Here is a 27,256-nt window from a genome sequence, read left to right on the forward strand (position 1 = left end):
TGCACTCATGAGCTCCTCTCTCCATATCTTATCTTCTGTTGTTTACATGTGTTCTGAGATAAAATTAAGCATGCTTTTACTGATCCCCAGAAAAGAAATTCAGGTGTTGCAGCAGCACTAACTAGTCTCTGTGTTTGATCTGAAAATATTTATATACACATGTAAATGTATGTAAAGTGTACACCAGAAATATAACAAGAATAGCAGAAAAATATAACATAAGCTGAGATAAATTAAGTACAGATAATTTGTTTCTGATATTAATTAGATCTATCCTGTAAAAAGACCTGTGAGTTTTCCCTTTTTCCTTTAACCTCCATTCAGAGAGCAAAAGCAGCCCCTTTATCACCTGTTTGAGACATTTTTTTGTGTTCAGTTATTTCATAATTTAGATCATTTATTCAGCTGTTGTGGTGTCTAAGTTTTGGATTGGTGCATTTTTTAGCAGGTGAGAAGGGACTGTATTTCTGTTTTTGAATACATACATATATACATTTACATATTATTATATTATTTGAATTTTATATATGTATTTTATATCAGAGTTTTCGACTCCATACTGTAAACGTTTCACCTTATGTTTGTAATGTAAACAGATGTGACTAAAGCAGTAAAGTAAGTGAGTTTATTTTCAGTTTTAACAGGAACATGTGATTAATAACATAGTGTAACAACAGTGTATAATTGAGTACTAAGAGAGTAATGACATCCATCAGATTAATGTTTTAAAGCAGTTAAATTGCAGGTACATTGCAGATAAAGGAGCATTCCACTTAATAAAAGTTCATCACATTAAAGCAGCATCACTTTAGCTTGAGACAATACGCAGCTTCAGTCATGTTGAAAATGGAAACAGTGACACTGTATCACTGATGTTACACCGACAACAGAACAAATAAAACTTGAATGAATAATGAACACACCAAAAAAACAATACAGTAGTATTACCCCTTACACATAAACAATGACACCCATAAACCTGAAGTGGTTTTGTCCTGTCAGTCACAGACAAATCGGTTGTAGGCACAGGGCTGCAGATCCCACATGAGTGGCCTCTACAGGAGCTCTGCTACAAGGCAGGAAGGATGTATATTTTTGTCCTGACGTGAACGGTTGATGTCAGCTAAAACCAGAGGCAAAAAGAAGAAACGACACATCTACGAAAGTTTCTTTCATCACATAAACTTACAAAGCAAAAGAAATGCAAATGTTCAAATGCTTGCTTGGTTTCAGACTTCAAAGAAATAGCTTGAGTAAACATGTATTATAACGTTATAATGAGGTGTTTAGGGTTCTTCTTTTTAAAAAACAGAGGTAAAACTGTCTCAGCACTTTGGTGAAGGTCGTCATTATACAGCTGAAAGTGACTATCTTGCAGATTATTTAATGCTGCTTGTTTTTAACAGACCACACAGAGAATACATTCATTAATTTCATTTAGCGTGTCCAGGCGATCAGCAAGACATTTACTAAACTAATAAGGGGAAAAAAAATTAAACAAATAATACTATAGGCCCACGTCACACCAGAATTTCAGACAGCAATATTCTGTGACTAAATCAGTGGATTGACTTGATTGTTAAGAAATGTTTAACTAGCTTTGACAGCACTTTATGCAATGAAATGTACAATATCCTGAAAAAAAATGGAAAGCTGGGACGCTCAAAATGGTGGAAGCTATTGTAGCTAAAATGCCATCATCCAATTTGTTTAACCTCCTCAGTTGGAGTATAAACTGCTCCACAACAGAGAGTGAATTACAAACAATGGAGCTGATAGCATAACAGATATTTAAAGATGACACATTTGTGTCACATATTGATACTTACTGGTGTGACCGGGCTTATAGGATATATTATTTTGCTCCTGAAAATCTTGATCTACTTGTTGTGAAACCGATAAACTCAGCATTTTTAACACTAAAGTGGTTTTTACTATCAACATTAAACCACAGGTACAAACATACAGGTACAAACCAGGTGAACCAGTTCTGCTGTTATTCTATAAACTTACTTTAGACTTACTCCAGCATCTGATTACGTGCAAGACTTTATACAGCAAATATTATAGTATATTAACCTCGTTAGATGAAACCCCCATTTTTATTTTTTTGACGTTTCTCATGTTTGACTTTCATAGACTGAGTTTCCATGCAGTACTTAGGATATTAAAATGGCACATACTTTCAGTAAAACTGTAATAGAAAAACGTCTTTGGTAAATGGTCATAGCTTCAGAGGACATGGTCAACACTGATGTCCAAACAGAGACAGTAAGGGGCTCTTAAATCTTGATATCAGTGTTAAATGGCAGCCCTTAATTTTCTCTGGTGGAGCGTCATGTCATCCTAACAGTTGCAAAGTCTAAGAGTTTGAACTGAGCAGCATAAAGACAAACAGATAAATGCAGTCTATCCAGCATTGTTTAATTACAGTGCAGCATTTTTATGTTAATTGTAAATTTTTACACTGGATGTTTGACCAGAGCACCAAATTGCAGCTCTAAACTGATCTGACTGTATTATATTTGAAGAGCTCACAGTAATTCATCTAATTGGACTGTTTTTGTGGAGAAATCTTTGTGTAGTGTTTGGATAACAGGGACTCTCTGTGTGTTTATGTGTCTACAGGATGACACAGCAGCAGGTTGCTGGGTAGTCTGCGCTGACTTGGTTCTCGTTGCCGTAGACATAGTAGACGTGAGAGTCGCCTTTCCACTTATAGTTCACCTTAGTGATGGGGATCAGCTCAACTCTCTGCCTCTGTGAGAGAGAGAAGAAACAGTTTCAACATTTTGGATAATACACTTACTGTCTTTCTTTCTGAGTGTGAGATGGATATCAAACTTATTTCTGTGTGTTGAGAATGAAGCTCAAGTCGGGACGTGGTTAGCTTAGCTTAGCAATAGAGGTAAAGAACATCTACTGAGGCCACTAGGATCCAAAGTGAAAATACTGCCTAAGACTGTGAATTAAAATACTTTTTTTATACAATTATGAATGCCTTAGGTCTATTAAGATGACCTTTTACCTTCTTATTTACTCACATTTCTTCCATAAAAAACAATATTTATTACATTGTTTATTCTTGATGGTAAAATTTCCCACAATATTTAAGAGAACCAGTTAGAGGAGTTTACAGAAAAAACATTTCACTATGATTATTTGTGACAAACTAACTGAATTCAAAGCTTGCTTTTCGTGCTCATATGCCACCTGACATTTCAGCTGCTCTCACTTCTAACGTTTCAGCTGACACATCTGCTTTTTTGATTAGCTCTTAGGCTTTTATTGCATTTTTATTAGATAGGAGCAGCTGAGGTTAAAAAGGAGAGGGGATGACTGTGGGTTGGAATCAAACCGAGGTCAGACTCAGCCTTTAGTACAAGCTCGACCCGGACCTCCACTTATTATACATAATCTGACATTTCAACAACTTCACCTCTTATAGTCTGACTGACACAGTGGGCACATCAGACTATACATTAGCCGACAATGCAGTTGTTAGTTAACCTGTGATGTGACAGTAATGGAGAGATCATGTTGTGTTAGTGTCTAATTCTTTAGTCTCTGTGGTCATACATATTAAAAAGATCCTGCCATGTTATCACTGCGGTACTTGAGATTTCCATTTCATTTTATTATAGTTTTATTATTATTTGAATAGCTAACAAGCAACTGACTTAAACATAAATAATGGAAACAAATATGTAAAACTTAAACAGTGTGATATTTGTATAACAGTTGTCTCAAATGGTCGGACGATTAATAATTGACAGTCGGTTGCTATGGAAACAGGGTGCTCATTAACTCACTAAAATCAGTTTACTGCAGCAGATACGAGGTGCGCCTGTTTCAAATTTCAAGTTTCAAGTTGATGCATTTCCTTGCGGTTAGTACGCAAGCCGATTTAATGTGAGAATGTTTTTATTATACACATTTATGTACACAATGCTGATCTACACAAATACCATATTTACTACATTTGATATGACTCTCTCATATTATCTATATACCAACCTTCATGTGCACTCACAGCATCCATGCATGTGTGCATTGCTACTGAGAGACCGAGATAGATTTTGATTGGCTCTCTTATTTGTTTTACAGCTGTCCCATGACTTAAAATGATGTTACTTAGGATAAGAGCTTTTATTTACAAAAGTTACCCAAAAGAAACAAGCAGCTTGTAAACTTAAGCAAGGTCCAGACCTCAGGGACCTTAATGGTGGCTACTGGACACAGATATGAAACTGGTACCTGTATTCTTATCTAACTCTGGCAGACAGATAAAAAACGCATTCAGTATTTTAAAGACCTATAAAGATGTCTTTTCATGTTTGATTATGTGGACCTACCTGCTGCAGGATCCTGAAGTCCTGGGCGAACCTGGTTTGGTGCTCTTGGAGCAGTCGCTCAGAGGCCTCAGAGATAGCCGGGTTGGGAAACCCAAGCAGGGGGTAGAGCTGAGAGGAAACAGACAGAGAGACTTTCATACAGTGCTGAAACTTAAACAGACATTAGCAATGTTTCTTTAATTACCCCATAATCTTTTCTCTAGCACCACCTGAAGAACAAACTTTAGCTATTTAAGATGAGCTACATGTTGCCTTTCAGTGATTTACTGAATATTAAACATAATGAAGGGAGGGGAGTCATAGTTTCCTACAGCATATTATAATACAAAATACAAAATAAATAGTGCTTTTGCTAACATCAGAAAATTCACATATTTAACAAGAGGGAAATCTCTGAGTTAAGTGCAGTTTTATAGTGTGTGTGTGTGTGTGTGTGTGTGTGTGTGCCTACCAGGTACTGGTTGTTCTTGAACAACTCCTTCCCGCTCACTGAGCGAAGATCATCAATCCTAAGACCAGAGTTCTGCTCCACCACGTGGTCATCCACTTGATTGACCCTAAACGCACAGATACACAAATATAAACATGATTATACACATGACACATGTTTAAATATAAATAGACGCACAAAGAAAAATATATACACATACATACTCTCATCATATTTGCATATTAGTTAAAATTCACATAATGCAGATTTGTCTTTAGGCCACCAGAGGGCATCAAAGTATCACACATGATGACATCACTGCCAACCAGGTCTCACATAGCAGCCCTTTAACAACCTACAGGCCGTGAACCAGACTGCTGCCACCAAATCAATTTCATATGAAACTACTATTTGTAGTTCAACATAATTAAATCCTCTTTATAACCAGTTTGATGCCATAAATTTGCTTTCAGTCCTTCAGTTTTAGAGTTAACTGGGTCAAATCCGTGATCAGTTTTTGTGTCTTCCCATTTAAGGCTTCTCATGGACTCTTGGAAACCCTTGAAACCTACTCAAATGCCTACTGGGACATCTTCAAGGACTCTGGGAACCTCTTTAAGGACTATTGACACATCTTCAAGGACCTCTGGTATTCCCAATGACTCATAGGAGATCCTTAAGGCTCCATGGACCCCCAGTGATTACTGGAACATATTTCAGCACCACTGTAACACCTTTAGGGACCACTGTAATGTCTATAATTCAGAGAACCTCCAAGGTCCTCTGGGGCTCCCTTTTAAATCTTCTTAAGAACCCAATCAAATGGACATCTTCAAGGACCTTTAGAACAACCAAAGCACCCTAGATGCTCTTTAAGGCCTAAAAGAACCTCCTGAAGCATCACTGTAACATTTTCACCGTCTCAGTGAATCTCCTCATGGACCTTTGGAACACCTCAAGCAGCCCTTGAGACTTTTCAGTGTCCTTGAAAACTCTCTCAAGGACCATTTGACCCTCCCCAGTGGAACATCATCAAGGAACTCAACAGCAACCACTTGAAACTATCTGAGATAGAACTACCCCAAGGACCACAGAAATCTCTTCCAGAGCCACTGTATCATCCTAAAGGTCTTAAGAAATCTTCTCAAGAACCTCTAAAAACTCTTAAAGACCCTCTACAACTTCCTAAAAACAATTTAGATCTCCTCTACTATTCAGGGACCCCAAGAAACACCATCAAAGAACCCTGAAACCACCAATGAACCTCTTCAAGGTTTCATGGAAACCTGGATTCTCCAGTGATTTCTTCCAGGAGTCTAGGAATCTGTTCAAGGACCCGTAAAGAGTTGTAGTATCAGTACTTACCACTCAACTTTTAGGTTGATGTAGGTGAGCAGTTGTCGTTTTCCTTTACAGGTTTCACACTCCTTCATTCCCTCAGAATTACATGATGTGCACCTACACACACAAAATACATTTTTTAGATTGATTTTCCCCCTTAAAATGTCCTCACATTTAAAGCTGCTGAACACAAACACTTCATGTTTCCTGATCTTTTTATCTTCCGCGTTTTGATATTTATATATACAAGAACCAGTGTCTAGGATTTAGTGGCATCTGGTGGTGCAGTTGCTGATTGCACCCCATAAAAAAGAATCTACAGTGACCACACAAAAAGCCCCATCTAGAGCCGGTGCTTAACTTGTCCATTCTGGACTACTGTAGAGACATGGCGGTTCAACTCGTGGCTTCTGTAGAAATAAAAGACTTGCTCTAAGGTAACAAAAACATATCATCCATAGTTATGAATACTCTACTCTATTTCTGTCATATTCTGTAAATAGATATCCTTAATCCTTTAACACTGGACCTTTGAGCATTACAACTTTAAACACCTTTGTCAGTGGTTCTCAACCTTTTTGGCTTGTGAGCCCCCAAGGGGTCTAGAGATGTATCTGAGGGTTTGTTGAGCTGCTATCAAAACAATGTTTATTTTTCTAACTTTTCTTTTATTATTGTGAAAACCTGGATAGTTTCTCCTATTTGGGATGAGGATCAAGGGTCACAAGCCAAAAAAGGATTGTGAGTCACCACCCTGGAGCACTAGGACTACCCAACCCTCTTTCAGGACCTTTCTTTGCCGCTACCACGGCAGTTATTGCAGGTCTCTTCAAGCTTCCTCCCAGAGCCGTCACACACCCAGCAATCTTTTGTCTGGAGAAACACACAGAGGAATATTAACATGGATAATTTGATTGTAGATCCACATAAAATTTGTTCTATGTTTATTAACCCATTACATTTTCAGTTTTTACTTTTAAATAAAAATATTTTTTAATATTGTTATGTATAATAATACCACAATTATAATGCAGTTTATTATTACTGATTGATTAATTGACTTCATACATATCCATTTCCACTGCAATTGTCACACGGCATCCTTCCTGTAGCATGGCAGCTGTGGCACTCCTACAAAACACACACACATACAGAGTTAAAAATAACTTTATTGTCTGTTGGACTCACACTGACACACTAAAGCTGTGAAAATACCCCACATCAGAATCCTTGTCTCTGATTGGCTGTCAGCCTTCTGTTAAAATCAAACCTAGTTGAGGTCGGCAGTTTTCACCTCTGTTCTACATTAGACGTTGAGGTATATTTAACTGCAGGTAATAACAGCAATTGTACTGATGCTACACACCCCAAGAACGTCTCTAAAGACATCAAAGACACCGCTTTAAGGACCTCATGGCAGCTATTCATGGAGCCCTGGAACATCTCAAAGAATACTGGAACCCCACAGGGCCTCAAGGATCTTCTAAAGCCTTTCAAACTACCTCAAGGAGCTCTCAATGGAGCACCTCAACCCCAAAAGAAACATTCTGAAAAAACCCTTCTGTATGACCCTTGGAAAGCCAAGCCAAATCTTCATGGACTGAGAAAATCTCTTCAAGGATCTGCGGAAATTCTTTAATTCCTCTGAAATCTCCTCAAAGATAATTACTGGAAAGCCCATTTAAGACCCAACTAAACATTTTCAAGAAACACTAAATGTCTTCAAGGAACCTTTTCATGGACCCCTGTATTTCCTCCAGGAAGTATTTCTGGAACAACTTGAAGGCCTTCTAAAACATCTTTGGTTACTCTTCAAGGATCTGTGGATCCTCCTCAGCAACCATTTGAATCTGTTCCAAGACACATGTGATGTCTCCAATAACCACTGGGACCTCTGGAAAGGCATGTAAAGCCTCCTCAGTGAACCCCTGGACCTTCTCAAGGATCACTGATACATCCCCAACTCCCTTGAGGATTCCAAAAATATTTAGACTCTAAATTAACAGCAACAGAGAATCCTGCTCTCTGATTGGCTGCCAACTGTGTGTTAAAATCAGAAATAGTTCAGATCAACAGGTTTACCACTCAACCAGAGAACCAAAGGAGATTTTGATGGACAGTTCCTGCTAACCAATCACCTTGATGGAGGAGGTGTAGGGCACGCGGATTTCCTCAGTGTGATTGGTGAAGAAGCTGGGAGCCGTGGCCTGGATCTCCCATGGCCGGGGGGCGGTCTGGGTGTAGAAGTCAGCTACCTCACCTATCAGTCACACAAGAGAAACAAGACACCAACCTGTCGATCAAAACATCTGCCCTTACATGCATGCTTCTGTTACCTTAGACGTACTCTTTATATTGTACATACTGGACCAAGAAACAGTAATGGAAATAGTCACACAGGGTCATCATGTCCTGATGTCACTGTAGGGACAGTGTTAAATCTTAGATTGTAATGGGGACACTGACTTCTCTCCTTGAGATACAGAACAGCTTTACATTTGTGTTTAGGAAAGCAGGCACAATTCTGATCATTACTATGGTGTTACAACCCTGGCTCTTGGGAAGCAACACAGGTCACAAACAACAGCCAATCCAACCTTTATTGTAGCCAAAAATCAAAACCGAGGATAACAATGAAAAAGGTGGAGGCTGATAGTATTGCAGCAGGCCCAAGCTGCGGTGTGAGAGAGAGTGTGTGGGTGGAGCTACCCAGAGCTCTTAAAGGCCTCCAAACAGGTGCCAGAGATCAGGAGGGAAACGATGAGGAGGAGCCTCTGATCACCTGAAGACTTATAGAGATTAGCCTTGGACATAACATATGGTAACAGAGATCAAAGGATAGGGCTGTCTCACTGTCTAGACACTACAATAACATAGAAGCCTCGACAGTCTTATAACAATGTCGGACCACTAACGCTAAACCTATTTCTTTGTTTGTAATGTGGGAATTTGATGCATACTAGAGAATAAAAGTCCTCTGCTCACAGATTTTGACCAATTTTTAAAATAAAATGGTCCCACAAATCCAACAATTATATTGGAAATTAAATACTGAATCACCTAAGGGCTGGTTTAATGTGACAAAGAGCAGTTTCCCTTTTCTCTTAAAAATACCCAAATGGGGGACTAGACTAGAGTAACCCTAAAAATTTGGAAAGCTATATAGACTTCATTCAACCTGCCAAAGCAAATTTTATCAGCGGGCAGTATAAGTTACTTAGAAGGGTTACAAGGGGAATATGGACTATGTATCAAATCTTTCACGATGGAGCGCTTAAGTCATTCGAACAACTAAGACAGGAGTTTAACCTTCCAAGGACTGAATCTTTTAGATATTTACAGCTGAAGCATTCTCTTACAACACATAAGGAATGGGAAAAAGCTGACTCCAATCATTCTTTATAAAAAAAAAGTTCTTTATAAAACTGCAACCTGGAAATAAAGTTAAAAAAGTATGGAAACTGGGAACTATGTGAGATGGAACAAATTACATATGCAATAAAGCTACAAAGACTCACATTTATAAAGAGGTGGAGCCCTGTAATGAGTCTGTTAAAGCAATAAGGAAGTTGTATTTTTATTCATCTTATTTATTATTACTTTTTATTATTTTTTTATTATTCTGTTGTGTCTTTACTTGTGTTTTAATCTGACTTTTGAGCTCAGAATTATGTTCAGATTGAACAAATGTTTACCTTCATGAGGTTTGTGGGCCCACTCAGTTGACCTGGACTCAGTATACGTCTCCAGCCGGTACTACGAAAACAGAAATAACAACAGGAATTTTAGAATATAAAAGGTAACAGATAAACCGAAAGATAATAATAACAGAACCATTTACAGCAATAATTCATTTCAAAAACTTAAAGAGAAAGAAACATGATCCAACCAATCAGTCAATATTCATTACAGATAACTTGATTTTGATCTGACATTTTGCTGATCAGAATGGCTAAGTTCAGGTGAATAAATACACAAACTACAGACCTTTGTCAGTACAGAATACAGAGTAAATTTGAATCCAACACAAGTCCAGCTGCACGACAGCAGGAAGTGTTTGAACTGCTAGCAGCTGGTGAGCACAAGGAGAAGAGTTAATATTCCTCAAGCCAACAGTTCAAGGTTTTGTTAATGTATTTTTCTGGATAAACAAGAGTTTTGTTAGACTGCAGTGTAAACCAGAGTCTAAATCTGATCACCATCTCACTTAACATTTATTAACAACAGAAACTAGTGGAGACTTTTAGTCTAACATAGAGGTTTTCAAACCTCCCAGTAACTCATTGTTCCCTTTCCTGTCTTTTTGGGTCTCTGCCTCTTCCTTCCTACCACCTTTTGTCACCTTCTCTATCTCCTCTTTTCCTTTCTAACTTCTCTCCTTGTCTGCAACCTCTTTTCCTTTCCCATCTCTGCCATACCTTTCCTATACCGTCCCAGGGGGTAGATGGGTGAGTTGAATGGGAGGTGTGGTTGGAGTGAGGTGAGGCAAAGATAGGGAGTGAGGTGAAAGGGACAGATGCAACTCAATTTGTACTCCTTCCTGGAGTTATAGCTCAGTTAAATCTAAACACACAGAGATGATACAGTATATTTATCAACGTCTCTGCTCCATTAAAAACACCAGAACTTGTCTGAGAATTATCAAAATTTTAAGTTTCCTTCAATATCAAAGTAATGTGGTGATGTACATCCATGGGTACATTGCAAACAAGAACTGCTAATACCTAATTTGGCATAACATTTTAAAAGTCAAGTTGTAGCCAGCAGCTGACTGACTCCATAAAAAAACATCACCCAAATAGAAATAACACAAAGCAGCTTTAGTCCTCTGCCATTGCCTGCACATAATGCATTCAGGCACTCTTACATAACATAAAGAAAATACACTTGAAGTGTATAAATCCACTTTAAGTCGCTGTAACATGCATATAATCTAAGTGAAACTCAAGCTGCCGCGTGGCCTATGTGGACAGATGGATTGACTAAAATAGAAACGTCTCTGCTGCAGACACACGCGAGACATGCAAGAAAAAAAATGTAGACGGGCCAAACAAGACTGAACTGGATTTACTGTTTCAGGCACCAGGATGCTTTAAGTTTGTTCACATTTTAATGTCACATGACAGTCTCTGAGGTCACATGAAAGTCATGTGCAAGTCATCAGAGTCACATAATTAAAGTGTTTATAAACTGGTTTAAAGTGACGTCATCCTCTGCATGGACACATCCAGTCCTTTTGAGTTAAGAGTGCAGAAGTACTCAACAAGTGGGTCATTTTAATAAAAGAGACTGACACCGATACCCTCTGGTATGTCCCCTGGTATGTACATATGATCTGTGTCTATAGATATGTGATCTGAATCTCATGTCAATGCAGGTGTAAATGTCATAAGATCCTTTAGACTACATTGTGAGCATGGTTCACATGGTGATCAGATCCAAGGAGGTGTTAGTGTTTGGACACATTCTTAAACAAAAAGTTTAGATTTAACAGGGTTTGTGCAGGAATTCTGAGGTTAAATTTAATACCATTTAATACCTTCTAAATATTTTTTAAAACTTGCTTCTAGTCATAGTCAAAAACTGGATCGTGAAATGGGAGGACACACGCACTGTTACTGCCAGTCCCTTAGTTATTTACATTTAGTCATTTAGCTGATGCTTTTATCCAAAGTGACTTTCAGAAAAGATGCGATGGCTGCAGTGGAAGTTTGACTGGTGGTGGGACTCGGTTGGAGCGGTGTACTGGGCATACTAGCAGCACAGAAATTTGATATTAATGGCTGCTCTCCCATCAAGTTCTCAGTCAACTGAACACTAGAGATAGATCAATCTACATAATTTGATAATGTATCTGCTAAAGAAATGACACAATGCCTAAGAGTTCAGCACCACTCCACACATAACCATGTTCTCTAATGAAGACATCAAGTATACCAACAGTGTTGATTGACATTTTTCTTTTGTCTTTTCACTGTAATTTTCAGTCAGTGAAATCAAACATTTTGTTTCAAGCTTGTTTCAAGTTTTACTCCAGCAATCAACCATGTACAGAACTTTTTAGTATTCAGTAACTTTGTACCATCATACTAACCACAAACTTCTTGAGAATCATTACAAAGTTCCAGGGCGTTCCTGTCACCATGTAACTTACAGTGCCGGAGGAGAGGGAGTGACGCTGAATGCAGTTTTCACACAATAATGTCTGGACAAAGTCCAGAGTAGAGTCGTCGTTTCACACATGTAGCACACAACAGGAGACTCTCGGTGTCAGACCAGTTCTCACATGTTGACTAAACTTTACAAACCGAGTCTCAAAATGACTTCACAGTCTGTGACAAGTCTATGCTGGCTAAAAAGCTAAACTTTAGTGCCAATGCTCTGTGTTTAGATCCTGGCCTGGTGTGGGTCACACGCATGCTGTAAACAATACCTCTGGCTGTGTGACAACCTGCCAATAAAAACACCAACCCCTCCTTGGACATACATTGATCTCTAAATGGCCTCTGTGAACTCTAAATGACAGAAATAGCGACGGAGACCTCGAATGCATGAACTACACAGAACAATCCTGAGTCCATCGCTGTGCGCTATGGAAAATAGTTCTACTGTACAGTCTATGTAATAAATTCTGGCGAACTTTTAACAAACAAACTTACAACAAATCAAGTGCTATTCTTTAAAAAAATAATACCTCGCAATCATTAATACCTTTTAATTAGGGATGCACCGAAATGAAAATTTTCGGCCGAAACCGAATAAAAATTAAATGGTTGGCCGAATACCGAAACCGAATATGAAATGCGGTTGTTAAATTTTTCACAATTTTTTTACTATTGCATAAATAGCCTAGAATAAATTTGTAGACATGTTTTTTCAAAGAAAGTAAATGTTTATTTAATATCCTTCAAATATTCCAGTAGAATTTCCAGTTAGTATAATTATTATTTTATTTATATTGTTAGTAAAGCCCGTGTTGTTTTAATCACTGTTAATTTGTTCTTGAAAGAAATACTATTTAGTTTTATTATATTTCCGGTGAATTTCCATAGTCATTCCGACGGTCATTGAACGCACCTCGCATGTGTGAGACGCCGTAATGTAGAGAGAAGTATATAGCTTCGCTAAAGAGCAGTGTATGGTGTGTTTCTTGCCTGTGTTTTTCCTGCATCGTGGGTTTATTGTGTGAATGTGAAAAGAATCAGCAACCCTGGCCAGATCAGCGCGCACGTTGTTTCTTTACATTAATTGCGTCACGCCACTATTCGGCCTTACTATTCGGACACTTCATCGAAAGCCGAAATGCAATTTTGGGCCATTTTCGGCCGAAAATGTTCGGTGCATCCCTACTTTTAATACTTTTTAATACCCCACGGCCACCCTGTTTAAATACACCCCACCCATCCAATAGTTTAAAAAAAAGTGGTAGACCGACAGATATCGCCATCACTAAAACCACACAGCTAACCTGGCCAAAAATGCAAAATGGCCGTCCACTCAGCAGTGAAGAGATTTATATTACATGATTGTATAACACTGTGTGCCTTATAGTCTTGTTTGGTTTTACTTAGTACATTTCACTTAAAAATATTTTTCTCATTTATGCAAGTTGTTTGTAGCAGTAGTTGTTTGATGTATTAACTTGACCATGGTTCACATGGTCAGGCAGAGCTAGTTAGTGAGGTTGGATAGCAATGAATACATGCCACTGTAGCCAACTGTGACAGTTAGATAATAAATCATAAAAATACTCCTAGAAGTGTATAAGAATCAGCATGGGACCGCCCCACTTAGAACATTTTCTGCAGACTGTCTTGTGCATTTGTTCCTCTCGCAAGAATAAAATGACAAAACCTTCAAGGATCACTTGATTGACTCAAGATCTTTAAGTTGTATTGGTGGGTGTTTTCCAGAAAATTTCAGCAACAAGTTGATGATAACAGTTGTGTGCACAGTGCTAAATCTACGTTTAGTATGTTACATTTTCTGTGAATTAATTACAATATGAATTGATTCTGGTTTAATTTTAATGTTTTTCATCGAATCACAAGTTATTTTCCTCTTTCCAGAGAACGTCTAGCAAGACCCCACCAAAAATCTAAAGAGATAGTCACTGCTTACGACCATTACTGCTGGTGGTCATAAAACTTTAGTTACATATGTGGCTATGGTTCTATGTATACTTTCATTGTTGGCTTAAAGAATACTAATTCATATCCTTGTGCTTGCAGTTCAAATACTTCCTTGCTGTCTGAGTGCTGCTGGACTTGTATTGCTTTTAAATTTGTGACATAAGTAAACGGGGTATTTAGTTGCTGTACACGTATTCTCAAGTACAAGAAGAAAATGATGAATTGTCTTCTATAAATAGAAATTAGCATAAGTATGCAGGGTCCATTATGAGACCCTATCTGTAAATAGAACAGTAAGTGATCGGTTGTCATTATCCGGACAACATATCTAGATACAGATCAAGATTGGGTCTTTGTTATGAGCCGGGTCTGTATTAGATCAGCTGATACCAGCCCTACAGAATATGACAGGAGCATCCTTAAGTAACAAACACATCACAGAGAGTGTAAACATCAGATTACCCTGTAGGTGTTGAATGGCTCCATGCTGGTGATGACTCCATCCTGGGCAGGACCGCTACTGTAGCAGCACTGAGAGGACGCATAGCTCTTGAACGCCTCACGAGCCACATCCTCTGACAGAGATGGGATGCTACAACACACAGAATTACATCATGAGTTAAACCAGAATGTTTTCTGAATGTAGCCTTTTCTCATCTAGCACAGAAACACAAGCATCCTGCTGGCTGGGATTGGGACAGGTGATGTCAGGTCTTACCTCCAGTCATCAGGTACTGGGCCAGGTTGGGGTGGGGCCACAGGCTGTGTGGGCACAGGAGGGGGCAGGAAACCTCCACCTGCAGCAACAACAACAAACTTTAGTTGCTGCAACAATATGAATATTACATGAAAAGTAGTAGGTTGGGCTCCCCTTACCTCCTCCTATCACAGTGCCTTCATAGCCAGGCACGTTGCCAAACATTTCAGCCGGAGGGGCACTGGGAGGGGGATACATGGGGGATACTGGAAAACAACAACAAGAGGTTCATATACTCCAAGAGTTAGAGGAGAAGACTGATGTCACTTTCATATTCATATGTGGAGGGCATGGTGGAGCTCGAGAAGGAGAGATTGAGATAAATAAGCATGGAGAAGGAGGGGAGGAGGTAGCAGAGGGATGGTGGTATAGGAAAGGAAAGGCAGAGATAGGAAAGGAAAAGAGGTGGTAGACATGGAGAGATGGTAGAGAGGAAAAAATGAGATAGAGAAGGTGACACAAAGGTGGTAGGAAAGAAGAAGAGGAGATGCAAAAGTACAGGAAGAAAAAGATGAGGTAAAGAAGGAGGAGGATGAAGAAGAGAGAAGGTAGAGAAGGAGGCAGAAAAGGAAGAGAGGAGGTAGGAAAGGAGGAAGTAGAGACTGAGATGAGGAGGTGGGCGGAGAAGATCACGTCACATTTTGCCGCATATTATCTCTCCCATGTTACACCTTAAATTACTCACATAATTAATTCAATAAATTACTTTATTTTAACGTTTTCTTCATATTGTTCCTCTATTTTTTAATTTATTTTTAATGTCTGTATGTTTTAATAAAAACCTAATTACATTATGCACAGTTATTCACTGTCGGGATGGTCCAGTGGAAGACAAGACCTAATCAATCTGGTGCCATTAAAAAGATAAATAGATCAAACAAATCACATAATTAATTAATCAATAAAGCTGCAAACCTAATTAAGTTAATTCACTTTGGTTAAAACAGACATCATTTGATACTAAAGTCCTAACATCTTAGATTTAGGTTTAAACGCTTTATTAATTTCTGCAAAATTTAAATGGTCACCGAGAACCTAAAGACAGATTTAGTCTGAAGTATGTTTGTGTCTTTATAAAATGTGCGTGTGTTTGTGCAGGCGTGTAGATGTGCGTGTCAGCCCTAATCCTGTAGCAGCTGGTGGTGTGGTGGTCAGTTCAGTGACCCGTGTAATGTTGTGTCCTGTCGTGTGTTTTTTTTATTCTTACCTGTGCTGTTCATCCTGTTGATCTTTGATCTGCTCGGTATTAATAAATGTGAACAATCTCTCTCTCTGCGTTAGTTTCACACCACCGATACCCCAAACAGCGAAAATAGGACGGGCGACTTCCGGTTAAAACTTCAAAATAAATGTCTAATTCGTAAACGACTTTTCAGCTTTCCTACTTGTGATTTTTACTGTTTAGTTTTATCATCCAAAATGAAGTTTTCATACCTAAGATGTCTGATACATGAGAAATAAATACAGATTATAAATATCACTACATTTCTATTACTACCTAATGTCCAAAGTTAAATTAGATACATTAGGAAAACTTAAATTAAGGCAGGTTCATGTCATAAATATTTGAAAGCAAGATGCAATTTTTTTTACTAATGCAAAATTTCAGTCTGAAAGGTCTTCATCTTGCACATATCTGTGTAAACAAACAACATGTTATAGACTAACAAACACAAAATAAAAGCTCAACCTACAATTAGGAGATTACATCAAACAAAATAAAATACATGTATGAAGTCAAAAGCAAAACATCAGTCAAAACTATTTAAAATGAAAGTTAACCTATGTAAGAACTGGCAACTTCTCCTGCCTAGGATGTGCTTCAGCCTCCACACAACCCTGATAAGGATACATGGTTACAGAAAATGGATGGGATGGATGGTAAGCTATGTAAAATGTCATAGCAGAAAACACGTTTTGCTCAATTTGATTTATATGAAAATAAAAACATCTTCTCTGCCAACTGTTCTAGTGTAAATTAAATCTCCAAATCTCTAGAAAGATTATCATTACCCACACTGAACATTACAATATAGTAATATCTGTTTTTATTTTCTTGGTTTGACAGATTATAACTCTGTCAGTACTGGACCGCCATCCATCAATAAAGAATAATGAATCCTCATTTGAATTTTTAAGAGTAGGCTTTTATTTTGAAAGACATGGACATAACCTTTGTTGACGGGACGTTTGGGTAACTTGACACCAGGTCTGCAGGAATGTGAGCCACGCCCATCTGCAATGGATTACAAAGCTGAGCCTCAAGGGCAGCAGTTCAAGTAAAAGTAGTAACACGTGGGGTGGACAAAATACCATGAACACCTATAGACTGGACATTAGAGGATTCAGAGAACAATTGACGTGTGCTATTTATTGAACAGGTGTATGCGACATTTTGGGTTTTTGCAGCATTTCTGCAGCGTCCTATCGCTTCCTGCCCTCTCCTCATGGTGGGTTAACAGATTTTAGGTAAAGGAAAACTTTAATGTCAGGCCTGGGGCTGCTTGTCAGACATGTTCAGACACTTTGTGTCTCCTGAGGTGAAATATTTCTCAGGTCAACAGGAATTAGCTGCTCTACAGATCTTGGCAGCTGATGTCATTTCACCAACCCCAGCCTAGAGAAAATGGTTGGATACTTACTTAGGAAGACGTAAAAATACAAAATCTAGTCTTAAAGGCCCAGTGTGTAAGATTGTGGGTCTCTATTTTCAGAATGAGGCAGACATAAAATATAATAATTGTTACTATGTTTTCATGCATGTAAATAAGAATCTACTTACTTAAAAATTAGCCAAACACCATGTTTCTAGAGTAGCCCAGGATCTGGCACTGGAAAGTAACTAAATAAATTTGTTCAAGTACTGTCATTTTTAAGGTCCAGTGTGTCAGATTTAATATATATAAATAAGAAAACTACGAATGCTAATATTTTACAATACAGAGTATTAATGTAAATTGGCATTTAAACGATCAGTTATTAATAGAGAAATAAATGTAAAATGTAAATAAGATAATTATCTATTTAGTTCTATTAACGATTTTGACATTCCTCACACTATGGCAAACTCAGAAGCGTAAAACACAAAGCATTCTTTGTAGCTTAAACGTTTTCTTTGTAACAAATCAGGAAGCCCCACATTAAAGCAGGGCATCAAAAAATTGAGTAAAACTCTTATTGATCCTCTCCACGGAAATCTTTAGTAAAAGGCGAAAGATTTATACGATCTGAAGAGAAGTCAGAGTAATCTGGCACCTCAACCGCCGAGAGGATGATCACTTTAACGGGGACATGTACTTCACTTATGGTGTCCATTCATGTTGAGCCCACTAAAACAGAACAAAGTCACACACACTGACAGTGGATGTAAACTTTACAAACTCTAAATGTAAAGTTGATCTGTGTCCACCACTGACCGTGTAAAGAAAATACGTTTTAACGTTGTTGCCCACCGCAAGGCATGCTGGGAGTGGTGGGAAAGTACTTAGGTGACGTTTCATTTAAAATTATTTATTTAACGTTTTACTTTAACATTGCACATTTCATCCCAGTTGCAAACTGACATTACGGAGTCCCAAAAATAAATAAATAAATAAATAAATTTCTATATTCGTGTTCGTTTTAAATAAAAGTTTAGTGCAACGGCCGTTGAGGGACGAACAACGCCTCCCTGCGGTAACGTGTGTGTGCTACAGTTAGGACCAAGGTACTTTTTATTATTCTGTTTTCTGGGCATAATGGACACAAGCTGAAACCAGAAACGAGCCGTTTTTTAGTTTTTCCAAACACCAAAAACAAAATTTCCACTCCGTGTTTCGTTTTAGTGGTGTGCGGGGCTCGTACGCTTCTTTGCCCGGTACTCTTCAAAATAAAAGTTCTTCCGTTTGACAAAAATATTTCTTTATTAAAGGGTGACCAAACGTACTCTTTTGGTCGGATATTTTTACGTCCTGTCTGGGGCTCCTGAGGATTTTTTTCCTTATAAATTCATGAAAATTTCCGGTTTTCAATTGACTGGCGCTTTGCACTATGGGGTGCCGTTTGTAAAGCGTCTCTCTCTGAAAATAACAGCAACATTTTGTCACATTTAGCTAAAAATAATGTTTAAAAAACTGGTTTGAATTTTTGAGAGTCACTTTTTTGCACATTTAGAACAATATTTGTGAACTTAGAGATATTTTAAATATTTAAATCCAAATGTTAAATGTAAAATCTAAATGCTAAATCTAAATAGCTAAATTTAAATATAAATCGAAATGGTAAATAATAATCTAAATGTAATAGAATGTAAATGTTAAATATAAAAGTTAAATATAAAGCTAAATCTAAATGTTGAAGCTAAATGGTTTCGGGTGAAACTAAATATTTAGTAAAATGCAAATTCAAAATGCCGGTAACAGGAAGTGCCAAAATAAAAAGCTCGAGGAAGTCAGAGCGTGTTTATAGTGGCAATAACGATAGAAAAAACCCATCTTATCCGGGGAATGGACTCTTGACATGGATTATCGTGATAATAACTGCCTAGATGAACAACACGTTTGGAGAAACTTTATTTGAAAGAGTACTTTGAGTTTTAGTGTCCACTTTTTGAAGGTGTGCGGGACTTATGAACCGGTAGCCACTATATAGCCAAGCCACAAGGGGCAGCTACTTTGACTTGACTGATTTATGACATGTTTGCAGAGGATGTCCGACATAGGAATTTTTACCGGGGTAAAGTCGGCGGGTGTAGACGATCCTACACCGCGAAAGTTACAGATCAGTCAAAGTAATTAGTTAGTTATTATCAACGACAGGACGAGTTGATGTTGATAAGTGGAGAAACTGTGATGGTCTAAGAGACATGAACGAGGCTGAGGAACTGTGCTGTCAGCCTCAATATACATCAATCAACTGAAACCAATGACGGTGACGTGTCTACAGTGGAACAGTCAATCTTTGCTTTCAAACAACAAATACATGGTGACACGTGCACCATTCTGCTTTGCTTCCCAACTGTCCATCGACTGTTTCACTGCAACAACAACAAGTGAAAATGAGTTGATTGTAAATTCCTCGAACCAAAAACAAATAGTGAATTGACAGGAAATCACTTGAAAGGACAGAAGTTTTCTGTTTTCTGCAAACCTGTAAACAAATCAGTGAAACTGTCAGACATTTTAGCTGTGAAACCAAATGGTCATTTCAAGTTTTTTGGGAGACAGTGGATGGAATTTGCATTATTGCTTAACGATTAATACTGTATGTTTTCCTGCTTTTGAAGTAACACACATTTCTGAAAAATGAGAAATATGACCTGTAACTAGAACAGTGGCTCCATGGAATACAACATTAAAGGTATAAACATGTTAGAGATATTTACGTATTAAATAAGTTTAGATGATTAGATTAGATTATATTTATTTATCCCACAACAGGAATTTTCGCCGTTACAGCGCAGAAAGGTGGTGATTACATTACAGAAGTAAAATAGAGATAAAATCACCAGCGATATCTGACTGAAAAGTTTAATGCAATGTTAGACATGTAAAAAAATAAGTCCAATGCTAATACTTTGTAATGCAGAACATAAACCACGAGGTGCCATAAACCTACACACTGGGCCTTAAGTACAATTTTGACGTACTTACCTTGTTCGTTCCTGCTCAATAATATAAGTCGTGGTGTTGTAATTGCATGAATGTACATTTTCAACCTCTTCAGTGTCAAAACATTAGGAATCCATATTCAATAATGTGTGGCCGCATTGCAGCCGTGTTCAAGCTCCCATCTTTGCTTTATCTGCAGGTTGTTTCATAGATTTATGGGCAAGAATATTTACTAATGTTTTATTTTATCGTCATTCTTGTTTGTATTTGATATAGAAATGCTTCTATATGTAGTTTTCTCACTTCATGTGTAAAAGACTTTGTGAAATTGTCACAACTAAATACCATGATCTGACCTGATCTTCTAAATTGTTAGGTATTCACTCTCAAAGATACAGTGCTTATAATGAGGAAATTGCTTTGATAATAGAAAAGTTAAATAAATTGTTTTATCCAAATTTTAAGAATGGTCTTAGGAGCTGAGGCTTTGAGTGATAATCACTGTAGGTCTAGCTATGAGCGACCCCACATTGTGGTCACGTCACATTGTTTTTACATAATCATTTCAAATTTCTTTGGGAATAATAAAAACCCCATTTTAAGTAAACAATAGATGTACCCATTCAGAATGAAAAGGATGATAAACATGAAACCTTTTGTTGTTTAATGAGAATATACAGTAGTTTAATATAGTGAAACTCTTATGGGAAACATGATAAACCCATTCAATGACAAATGAGAAATTTTTTTTTTGTTTTTTTTATTTTTCTTTTTTCTTTCTTTCTTTTTTTTTTTTAGGAAACCGGAGCACCCGAGAAAACCGCCAAGGGGGTGTGGGGGTTGGTGGGGGGGGTGTTTTTTTTTTGTTGTTGTTGATTTAACTATGGCTTGAGAGAACCGGAGCACCCGGGGAACCTTTACCATAAGCTGCCCAACCACGTGCGATGGTGTTGCAGGGTTAGGATGGTTGGGATGAAGGAGGTGGCACAGGAGGTGGCACAGTTCTTTTGAAAAGTCGTTGAATCTTTCCAAAAGAAGGCTTTCGGGTTTGTTCAAAATCGCAGCCACCTGTTCCTCAAGCCGTCGTGTCTGCCTGATTTTCAGCTTTGCTGGTTTCCCTGCTCAACGCCTGTGTGTTGTCTGTGATACTTTCAACAGATTGGCCTTTGGCTCTTCCCACTGAAGTGCCTCCTGTTTTAGACCCTCCTCTGCTTGTACCAGTGCAGCACCAGTTTGGAGTTGTCTTCATTCGGATTGACAGTACTGTACATCAGAGATTTTCGTGGTTTCATCTTTGTGGACCTCTTGTTGTTTAGTCACACTTGTCAGGAAACTGCACTTTCTTCTTGATATTGGACCCTGCTGTGGGTAGTGCTGGGCGGGGGACAGTGTGCTGATGTCATCAACAATCACATCTAAACTCTGGTCTTCTGGAATCACAGCTAACTGTGTCCTGTGGCGCCAGAGTACATAGTCTGTGTGTCCTGTGTGAGGCAACGGGCTCTTGTCCAGTGATCTTCTTAAAGTTCAAGGCTTTTGCAGCCTGTTGGTTTTTTTTCAGGAGCCACCACACCTTCTCAGCTGTAAGCGGGGGAAAGTCAATCTCATCGATCTCCAGGGAATGAATTGTCTCACTTGTCAGGAGACATGTCGTCATGTCGTTCTCTAGTGCCTGTGTTGTGGCACTGATAGTTTGCAGAAGATTAGACTTCTCTTCCTCCCACTGGAGGGTCTCTTGTTTGAACTCTTCTTCTGCCTTTACCAGTGCAGCCACCAGTCTAGAGCTTTTCTTCAGACTGATTGGCTGCACTGTTCGTTAAAGTAGTCCTGTTCATTTCATCCTGGAGGATCTGTTGTTCTTCTTTGATGTTGCTCATCAGATTTGATTTCTCCTCCTCCATTGATAGTTTCCTTCTTTGTGTCCTCCTCTGCCTGGGTCAGAGCAGCCACCAGTCTGAGTTTTCGGCTCTCAGATGGGACATAGATGTTTCATTTCACCTGATGGCTTTTTCTTTTTCAACACTTCCCAAGGCTGGGAGACCTTGCAAGAACCTCCTTTTCTGAGGTCTCTGTGTGGATATCTCAAGCTGAAGGTACTCGACCCTGGTCTGATATTTTGATTCTTCTTGAGCTTGCAGAGCTCTCTGAGTTTGGAGCATTTCCGAAGTTGCTCCACCTCTTTAACATAGCTGCTTGCTCACTTTCTAGTTTGATGATCTCCTAACTTTGTCTTCCATGAAGTCAATCTCAGGGACTGCTATCACTTTACCCCGGTCTTCTGAAAGAAAGCCTCAGCTGGATGGTGGCCTCGATATTGGAGCCTGCTGAGGGTATTGCTGGGCTGGGGGACATGTGTGCTGATGTCATCAATAATCACATCTAACTCTGATTCTTCTGGAATCACAGCTAACTGTGGTCCTGTGCGCCAGCGCGTACATAGTCTGTAGTGTCCTGTGTGAGGCCGCCGGTGCTTTGATCCAGTGATCTTCTTGAGTCAAGGCTTTTGCAGCCTGTTGTGTTTTTTTTCAGGGGCCACCACCACACACTTCTCAGCAGTAAGCGGGGGAAAGTCAATCTCATCGATCTCCAGGGAATGAATTGTCTCTTTTGTTTGGGTGGATTTCAGCCAAGGATTTTCTTTGGAGGCTGAGGCTGTTTGTGTACTTTTTAGGAACCACAGTTTTCTTGGGGCGGGGCTCCCCGTGATGACGGTGATGTTATAGCAGGCTGTGGTATTTGACTACGGAGTAGGGGAACATCACCTCATTAGTCTACTCAATTCTTTGGAGCATGGCTGCACGTGCAGTCCATGGGTTACAGGTGGTGGTGGAGCCAGTTGGAATCAAGGTATTGTTTTTTCTAGATGCCTTTAAAAGTGGAGTGGGAAGCCCCCACCGACCATTAAAAAAATAACTTTGTGATCCATTAGCATTGCACAGTTCCTCAAAATACTTTTGCACTTCAGCAGGAATCCCACTATCCTGTGCTGATTTGGGGTCACATCCACTGTGGTTTGTCAGAGACCACAGCCACAAGTGATTCTTTGGGAATCACAGCAACCTGTGGTTTCTTTGGGGTCACACCATTTTGCTTTATCAGAGACCACAGCCACAATGATTCTTTGGGAATCACAGCAACCTGTGGTTTCTTGGGGTCACATCCATTTGCTTTATCAGAGACACAAGCCACAAGTGATCTTTGGATCATGGCAACTTGTGGTTCCTTCGGGGTCACATCGATGTGTGGTTTTTTCAGGGGCAAACAGCTACTTGTTGTTCCTCAGAGATTTCACATGTAACTGTGACTCTCAGTGTGAGAGTACCTGGGGCTTTTCAGATACGGGTTCTGTTCCACAGACTTCTCACTTTTAGCTGTCTGCTCCATTTCAGGTTCAAGTCTGCAGACTTGTTCCGCACAAGACAGACAGGAGGCTTTTTAATAAAGACATCGCCTCTACCTCTGTTGTTGGTAATCCGCTTATTCCTGCCTTTCTTGCTTTGTTTGCTATTTCCACTTGTCCTCATGTGAAATGTGCAGATGGTCGTTCAGATGTACTTATGACTCGTGTACTTGACCGTACTGACTCTGTTTGCTGTGTCTAACTGGGTCTGATCCTGGTTGGACCCTGTTCCCTATATATCCTGTTGTGCTTTGAAGTGAAAGTGATGTCATGTGTTCTTTGATGTTCTAGAACAATTTGCATATAAGTTGTGGCATATCAGGATATCGCATATAAGGGCATGGAACCTTTGATCAACCATCAAAAACATGTTATTGTTCAAAGTTGTTTGATTTAATTTAAATGCAACAATTTGCTGTTCAGAAAAAATGGCTTCCATGGCACAGAGAGCTTCATGGATCAAGACTACAACAAAAACAACAACAAAAAAAGTGACATTCTTTCAAGCTTCAGCCAATCATACAAGTCATATTCCCACAACGTTACAGGTTAGGGTTAGGGTTGCAATTTCAATCTATGGAATGAATTTATTTATTATTTTCTGTTTGGAAATCACTGATAGGAAATCTCACTCTGCTTTATTTATATCTGAAACAAAGAAATATAACAGGCTACAGAGTAAAGATTTAACAACCACAAAATAAAAACTGTAAACAAGAGGTGGAGGCGACAGGACGATGTTGTGTTGATAAAGTGGAGATAACTGGTGATGGTCTAAGGAGACATGCGAGGCTGGAGGGAACTGTGCTGTTCAATCATCAATACTACAGTCAATCAACTGAAACATGAACAGGGACGTGCTGACAGTGGAACAGTCTCTTTGCTTTCAAACACATACATGGTGAACACGGCACTCATTCTGCTGGCTTTCCAACTGTCATCACTGTTTCACTGCAACAACAACAAAGTGAAAATGAGTTGATGTGATCCAAACCAAAAACAAAAGTGAATTGACAGGAAATAACTTGAATGACAGAAGTTTTCTGTTCTGCAAACTGTAAACAAATCAGTGAAACTGCAACATTATCTGTGAACCAAATTGTCATTTCAAGTTTTTGGAGACAGTGATGGTATTTTCATTTTGCTGTACGATTTATACTGTATTTCCTGCTTTCTGAAGTAACACACATTTTGTAAAATGAGAATAATGACCTGTAACTAAACATGTGGCTCATGGAAAACATTAAATGTAAACATGTTAGAATTTACTGTATTAAATAAGTTTAGATAGATTAGATTTATTAACTTTATTATCCACAACAGGGAAATTCTCAATAGCAAATTATTAATAGTAATGAATAAATCAGTTCCTGAAGTGTGAATCATGTATAATGTACAAGTATACTTAGAGAGTTATTTATCAGACAAATGTCGTTAGAAATAAAGAGATGGTCAAAACAAAACAGTACAGTAATGGGCACTTACCAGCACAGAAAGGTTTATTACACCCCCAGAAAATACAGAGAAGTAGAACATGGACATTTATTTTTTGTTCTTTCAACAAATCAGGAAGCCCCACATGGAAGCAGGGCATCAAAAAGATGAGTTTACACTCTTATTAATTCTTCCCACGGAAATCTTAGTAAAAGGTGAACGATTTATACGATCTGAAGAGAAATCAGAGTAATCTAATGTCTCAAACCTGAGAGGATGATCACTTGAACAGGGACACGCACTTTACTGCTGCTGTCCATTCATGTTGAGCCCACAAGTAAAACAGAACGAACTCACACACACGGAGATGGATGTAAACTTTACACTGCTTAACTAAGAAACCTGAAACGTTCAGACAAAGGATTTGATATAACAGAAGAAGAAGATTACACTTCCAGTCTGCTGAGTGGGTGTGTCCTCCTCCAACCCACTGGGGTGGGGGGTGGGGGTGGTGGGGGGGGTGGCACCCACAACTAGTGTAAAAATAGAATGTTTTTGTAATTTTTCATAATTGCCAACACATTGATTGAGTGAACAAGTGATTGATGCCAAACCGGCAAGTTGGACCCTGTAAAAGACTTTTCTAATCATGTTGACATTTAAGCTTAATTCGTCGACTACAACAGCTGCTTTAATACTACGTCCTTTGTGTCACATCTTTTTTGAAAGGTCAAAAGAATATTTTTTTCTTAAATAAAGCTTGGAGGCGTCTGCACGCTGTGACTCAGCAGTAAAGTGCAGTGGCTCAGGAGGGCTGTCCATTAATCAGGTGGTTAATCCCCTGGTTCTTCCAGTCCTGCATGCTGAATTTCATTGATCGGAAAACTAAACCCCAATTGCTCCCCAAGGCACCTTGCATGGCAGCTATGCCATCAGCGTGTGAATTGTGGTGAATGAGAGTGTAAAAGGGGGGGAGGGGCCAGGGAGGGGGGGGGGGGATTTGAGTGGATGGAACACTAGAAGGCACTACATAAGTTACAGTCCATTGACCATCTAACCATAATCTGGTCAGTCCTAAACTTAAATATGGATATCAAAATGAATGGCATGTTGAGGAGCCTTGAGTATTGTCTTCTATGTTGGTAATGCTATGTTCAATACATTTGTTTCTTGTCCTTATTATTGGCTTACGGTAGGTTGCAAATGGAGCTGCTATGATACAAGAAATAGCCAGACCTATCCGACAATAAAGTAGTTTCATCATTCTGCACGGAATTTTGCTAACATAACTTAAACGCAATTAATTGAAGGTGTTAAAACTAGATGTTGTCACAGAACTTGTTTCAAAGCGCTTATCGGATCCTATGCGGCATTTTTAAAACAAGTCTGAACTTCAACGGAATGATCAAAGAGTTCTGACCTTTAAGAAAGACTCCTGCCTAAAGGTCATGGGCTGTTGAGGGAAGTTAAGGGGAAATTGATCAGGAAACATGCTTCAAAGCCTGGATGCAGTGTCATGGGCAGGCGATGTCCAGGTCTGTGGGTGAGGTTCGCCACCATGGCCCCCAGAGGCACTCACCCCCCTGAGGAGAAGGGCAGACTTTATAGGATGTTTTCACAGTGTCTTGTCATGATCAAATATAATATGCCATTGCCTGAATGAATGCTCCAACTCTGACAAAAAAAGAAAAGAAAGGAAATCCGAAGCAGAATCAACTTTTATTCGCCAGGTAGGTGAACACGACATGAGGAAGCTGACTCCGGTTTCACACTTTGCTCTCCTTTGTACAAACAAAAAACGTAGACATAAACAAGAAAA

The 27,256-nt window shown here is 38.9% G+C and overlaps 1 protein-coding gene and 2 non-coding genes across 3 annotated transcripts; all 3 read right to left on the reverse strand.

The window, feature by feature from the left end:
• Positions 1 to 613: 613 nt before the first annotated feature.
• LOC104933296 (protein SSUH2 homolog) lies at positions 614 to 16,326 on the reverse strand. The gene is made up of 12 exons (XM_010748702.3): positions 16,223 to 16,326; positions 15,135 to 15,221; positions 14,977 to 15,055; positions 14,721 to 14,850; positions 9,822 to 9,882; positions 8,265 to 8,386; positions 7,195 to 7,257; positions 6,917 to 6,999; positions 6,151 to 6,243; positions 4,807 to 4,912; positions 4,356 to 4,463; positions 614 to 2,760 (listed from the first exon to the last, which is right to left on the reverse strand). Exons 1-12 carry the CDS (start codon positions 16,233 to 16,235, stop codon positions 2,623 to 2,625), a joined length of 1,083 nt encoding a protein of 360 aa, XP_010747004.3. The 5' UTR covers positions 16,236 to 16,326; the 3' UTR covers positions 614 to 2,622.
• Positions 16,327 to 18,146: 1,820 nt separating this feature from the next.
• LOC113745938 (U5 spliceosomal RNA) lies at positions 18,147 to 18,262 on the reverse strand. Its single transcript, XR_003462520.1, has one exon. It is a non-coding gene; the product is annotated as a U5 spliceosomal RNA (small nuclear RNA).
• Positions 18,263 to 25,574: 7,312 nt separating this feature from the next.
• LOC113745953 (U5 spliceosomal RNA) lies at positions 25,575 to 25,690 on the reverse strand. Its single transcript, XR_003462536.1, has one exon. It is a non-coding gene; the product is annotated as a U5 spliceosomal RNA (small nuclear RNA).
• Between the last annotated feature and the right edge of the window lie 1,566 nt (positions 25,691 to 27,256).

This window comes from Larimichthys crocea, chromosome VI (genome assembly GCF_000972845.2).
Source record: "Larimichthys crocea isolate SSNF chromosome VI, L_crocea_2.0, whole genome shotgun sequence".
NCBI lineage: Eukaryota > Metazoa > Chordata > Actinopteri > Sciaenidae > Larimichthys > Larimichthys crocea.